Source organism: Ictalurus punctatus, chromosome 5 (assembly GCF_001660625.3).
Source record: "Ictalurus punctatus breed USDA103 chromosome 5, Coco_2.0, whole genome shotgun sequence".
Lineage (NCBI taxonomy): Eukaryota > Metazoa > Chordata > Actinopteri > Siluriformes > Ictaluridae > Ictalurus > Ictalurus punctatus.
This window is the reverse complement of record NC_030420.2, coordinates 1,982,318-1,987,317: the sequence shown is the minus strand read 5'-3', so window position 1 is coordinate 1,987,317 and position 5,000 is coordinate 1,982,318. Positions and strand designations below refer to the sequence as shown.

Sequence of the window (5,000 nt, the reverse complement as noted above, 5' to 3'; positions counted from 1 at the left end):
TAATGGTAGTAGTAGTAGTAGTAGTAGTAGTAGTAGTAGTAGTAGTGGTAGTAGTAGTAGTAGTAGTAGTAGTGGTGGACGTAGTAATGGTAGTAGTAGTGGTAGTAGTAGTAGTAGTAGTAGTAGTAGTGGACGTAGTAATGGTAGTAGTAGTGGTAGTAGTAGTAGTAGTAGTAGTAGTAGTGGACGTAGTAATGGTAGTAGTAGTGGTAGTAGTAGTAGTAGTAGTAGTAGTAGTGGACGTAGTAATGGTAGTAGTAGTAGTAGTAGTGGTGGACGTAGTAATGGTAGTAGTAGTGGTAGTAGTAGTAGCATTAGTAGTGGTGGATGTAGTAATGGTAGTAGTAGTATTATTAGTAGTAATATAGTAATATAGTAGTAACGTAATATAATCAGTGATAAACGTCAATAGATATCATGTAAGGACGGTAATATTGTTATATCCTCCTTGCCTAGTGTAAACCTAATATTTCATGGAAGCACTGTACAATCAAAATAACAAATATATATATAAAAAAAGTAATTATCAGATGCTGTATTTATTGTAACAAAGAGCCGAAGGTTTCTTCTGCGTTGCTGGTTGTGGATCCGATCAGAGATCAGAGATCCGAGATCCGAGATCCGAGGTGTACAGTTCAGCACTTGGCATGATTGATGAGACACCAGCTGGGGGAACGGCGCTGCACCTGTGTCATGTGATCTCCTTTCCTGGAAGATAGATGGGTCAGCTGTGATTTCAGACAGGAAGTGAGAATGAGATTTGTAGTGAAAGAGTATTGATTGTGGTCGATTCTACATGTATAATTACCACGTAAAATCAAAATAAGCCCTCCTCGACAGTGGAGTCGACGTGAGACGCGGTGTCGAGCGTATCGCACTGTAGCTGTGTTTTCTGGAATGTTTCATTTAGTGATATGCTCTCTTTGTATTGTACTCTGTGTGTGTGTGTGTGTGTGTGTGTGTGTGTGTGTGTGTGTGTGTGTGTGTAAATCAATGGCTTTGGTTTTGTAACAGACAGTAAAATGAATCTTTATTTGTCCTTGGCTTCACCAGCTGATTAAAATCGACATCAGTAACACAATGAAGAAAAATAACTAAAGAATAATAACAATAGTAGTATGGTAGTAATGGTAGTAATAATGGTTGTAGTTGTAGTGGTAGTAATAATGGTTGTAGTTGTAGTTGTAGTGGTAGTAATAATGGTTGTAGTTGTAGTGGTAGTAATAATAGTTGTAGTTGTAGTGGTAGTAATAATAGTTGTAGTAGTGGTGGTGGTAGTAATAATAGTTGTAGTTGTAGTGGTGGTGGTAGTAATAACAGTTGTAGTAGTGGTGGTGGTAGTAATAATAGTTGTAGTTGTAGTGGTGGTAATAATAGTTGTAGTTGTAGTGGTGGTAATAATAGTTGTAGTAGTGGTGGTGGTGGTAGTAATAATAGTTGTAGTAGTAGTGGTGGTAATAATAGTTGTAGTTGTAGTGGTAGTAATAATAGTTGTAGTAGTGGTGGTGGTGGTAGTAATAATAGTTGTAGTTGTAGTTGTAGTGGTGGTAATAATAGTTGTAGTTGTAGTGGTGGTAATAATAGTTGTAGTTGTAGTGGTAGTAATAATGGTTGTATTTGTAGTGGTAGTAATAGTTGTAGTAGTAGTGGTGGTGGTAGTAATAATAGTTGTAGTAGTAGTGGTGGTGGTAGTAATAATAGTTGTAGTTGTAGTGGTGGTAATAATAGTTGTAGTTGTAGTGGTAGTAATAACAGTTGTAGTAGTAGTGGTGGTGGTAGTAATAATAGTTGTAGTAGTAGTGGTGGTGGTAGTAATAATAGTTGTAGTTGTAGTGGTGGTAATAATAGTTGTAGTTGTAGTGGTAGTAATAACAGTTGTAGTAGTAGTGGTGGTGGTAGTAATAATAGTTGTAGTAGTAGTGGTGGTGGTAGTAATAATAGTTGTAGTTGTAGTGGTGGTAATAATAGTTGTAGTTGTAGTGGTAGTAATAACAGTTGTAGTAGTAGTGGTGGTGGTAGTAATAATAGTTGTAGTTGTAGTGGTGGTGGTAGTAATAATAGTTGTAGTTGTAGTGGTGGTAATAATAGTTGTAGTTGTAGTGGTAGTAATAACAGTTGTAGTAGTAGTGGTGGTGGTAGTAATAATAGTTGTAGTAGTAGTGGTGGTGGTAGTAATAATAGTTGTAGTAGTGGTGGTGGTAGTAATAATAGTTGTAGTAGTGGTGGCGGTGGTAGTAATAATAGTTGTAGTAGTAGTGGTGGTGGTAGTAATAATAGTTGTAGTTGTAGTAATACTGCTACTAGTAGTTGTAGTAGTAATTATACTAATAGCAGTGGTTGTAATAGTGATAGTTAAAGTAGTAATAGTAGTTGTAGTAGTGATAACAGTACTCGTTGTTCTTGTAATCACAGTAGCCGTGTTGTTGTTGTTGTTGTTATCGTGGTGGTGGTGGTGTGTTTCTGTGCGTGTGTGTTTGTGTAGTAACAATCTCCTCTGTCTCCTCTCACAGCTCGGGGACGTGTGTGTGTAAAACGGGAGTGTACGGCCCCAAGTGTGACGACTGCCACCCGGGATTCTTCCACTTCAGCAGCACAGGGTGTCAGCCCTGTCAGTGCAACGGACACTCCACCTACTGCCACCCGCAGTCCGGTCAGAGCCCAAAACACCACCCCTCTCAAACGCTACCACAAATACTAACAAACACCGTCCAGAGTTACTGGTACCCTTTATATAAACATGAGCATCATTTCATATAACACTATATATATATATATATATATATATACACATATAAAGAGCAACACATGCAATCCGTGGTATTTTGAGCTGAAACACACAGGGGCATTGCATATGTTTATTTTAACGCTTCTTATTTTACACTGATGTCAATATCATTGGCACCTGCCCCGGAGAGAATAAAAGCACTGAGCGCATCAAATTAACCAGCGTTATCTCATTATTAATTCAACAGCTCGATAGCACAGTAAATGCATGGAAGAATTCACTTACATCCCGTGCACACGTTACAAATTCATGACCTTGGTTTAGCATCTTGTAGATTTATCGAGTTGTTAGAGACTAAAGCGCATATTTATTTTGTGTGTGTTAATCATTCTCCAGCTGGATTTTTTTTTTTTTTATTATCCATTGATAGCTGCAAAGCGCACACACTCACGCACACTACCATATCTGTGTCACTGCTGTCCTAAGGGGGGGAAAAAAAAAAAAAAAGCTGATCTGCTTAATGGTGGTTCCTTACTGGTGATGGATGAGGTAGAGGGGTGCCAAAACTTTGTGCAGAGCAGCAGATGGGAGAGCGACAGGGAGACACAGTCAGTAATTGTACACATACAAAATGACGTGTATGGTAGATGGACGTGATAGAACAACCAGAATAGCGGGACTAAAGTTACGCTAATGAGTACCTCAGATGTTTTTAGAACGTTGCGGGGACGTTATTATAGTAACGTTACAGGGTCACCTTCTTAGAACCTGTTGAATACCTCATTAACGTCCTACATTTCAGATATCGCTCTATGTGTGTGTGTGCATGAGTATGTGTGTGTGTGTGTGTGCATGTCAATGTGTGTGTGTGTGTGTCCATCTAACTGTCCATCTGTCTCTCTCCGCATTGTGTGTGTGTGTGTGTCCAGATGGAAGCTCGGTTCTGATTTACTGCCCACCCACCCTCTTCCCCTCCCTTCCTGATTCCCCACAATGCTCTGGGGCTCAGCATGCCAGACAGGAACTTAGCTCTCATGATTTACTTGCTATAAACCATGTCATATTTACATACACTCATACACTCGGGCCCTGATTTTAATCCACACGATCAAAATAGCACATGCTCTCCGTATTGCCTTAATGAATATTCAAATCAGAGGGCGGAGTCAAAGCAAATAGATCGACCCACAACCACGGTGTGATTTACCACAGCATGAAAGTCACCTTGGAAGTGGAGATTATATTGTGTGTGTGTGTGTGTGTGTTATGATGCTTTACTAACGATATAACAATGATACAACAACACGTTATAACATCTCAACGTCAATTTATGCAAATGTTCTTCGTTTGTCACGCAGATGAACCTCTTTATTAATCAGGACGATTTTTTGTTTTTCCACATACGAAAATTCCCACGATGCTTGCAGGTTTGTCTTTTGTGGGCGTGTAGCAACCGCAACTGATGATACTTGTGGGTGTGGCCTGTCCAGTGTGTTTGTTTGTTTATTTGTTTATTTATTTATTTATTTAAATGAACGGTGGTTGCTATATACTTGTAGCTTCTAAACCGAACCACGTAGTTAGGTGTTCATGTTGCTATGGTTTCTGCTACAAATTGCACAAAAGTGGCCAAAAACAAGAGACGTAAACTCAGTTTTACACGAGCGTAAACGTATAACAACAACGCCGCTTTGTACACACGACTCTAAACTCGGAGCAGTGTCACCGCTGCATCTCGCTCCACGTGAAACCTGTTTCTGTCTCTCTCTCAGGTGTGTGTATGGACTGTCAGGACAACACTCAGGGACAGAACTGCGAGGAGTGTGTACCGCGCTACTACAGAGCCCCAGGTGGAGGTGTGAAGGACGAGTGTGTGCCCTGCCCCTGTCCCAGCTTCAGCTCTTCAGGCACCTGCCACCTCGGTGAGACGCTCCGTTTCGCTCTTGCTCACGTGTGCAGTGATGTAATACCATCGGGGTGGGGAATGTGGGCGGAGCCTCCAGGTAGTAGACAGGTGTATGGCAAGACAAGCTTGGTTTTCTATCGGTTTGTACAAAATATCACACACACACACACACACACACACACACACACACGTAGAGCACATAAGAAAATGTTCAGATGACAGAGAATACAGAGGATTAATCAAAAATACACACACGGAAGAGTGAGCAGGAGCGCGAGGTTAATGTACTGTTACATATTTGTAGAAATACTCGAATTCCGGATTGTGATTGGTCAGAAGGTGTTGATTGATTTTCTATAAGAGGTAAAG

The 5,000-nt window shown here is 40.3% G+C and overlaps 1 protein-coding gene and 1 long non-coding RNA gene across 2 annotated transcripts in view; one reads left to right on the top strand and one right to left on the bottom strand.

Moving 5' to 3' along the window:
- Positions 1 to 5,000, top strand: part of si:ch211-158d24.2 (multiple epidermal growth factor-like domains protein 9) — a 29,369-nt gene that overhangs the window by 13,475 nt on the left and 10,894 nt on the right. Inside the window, exons 3-4 of the mRNA XM_017467460.3 lie at positions 2,511 to 2,650; positions 4,498 to 4,647. Coding sequence (XP_017322949.1) covers positions 2,511 to 2,650; positions 4,498 to 4,647 — 290 coding nt within the window. The remainder of the gene's footprint in view (positions 1 to 2,510; positions 2,651 to 4,497; positions 4,648 to 5,000) is intronic.
- Positions 4,627 to 5,000, bottom strand: part of LOC124628163 (uncharacterized) — a 10,926-nt gene continuing 10,552 nt past the window's right edge. The window contains exon 4 of the long non-coding RNA XR_006982494.2: positions 4,627 to 4,765. This is a non-coding gene — a long non-coding RNA (uncharacterized LOC124628163). The remainder of the gene's footprint in view (positions 4,766 to 5,000) is intronic.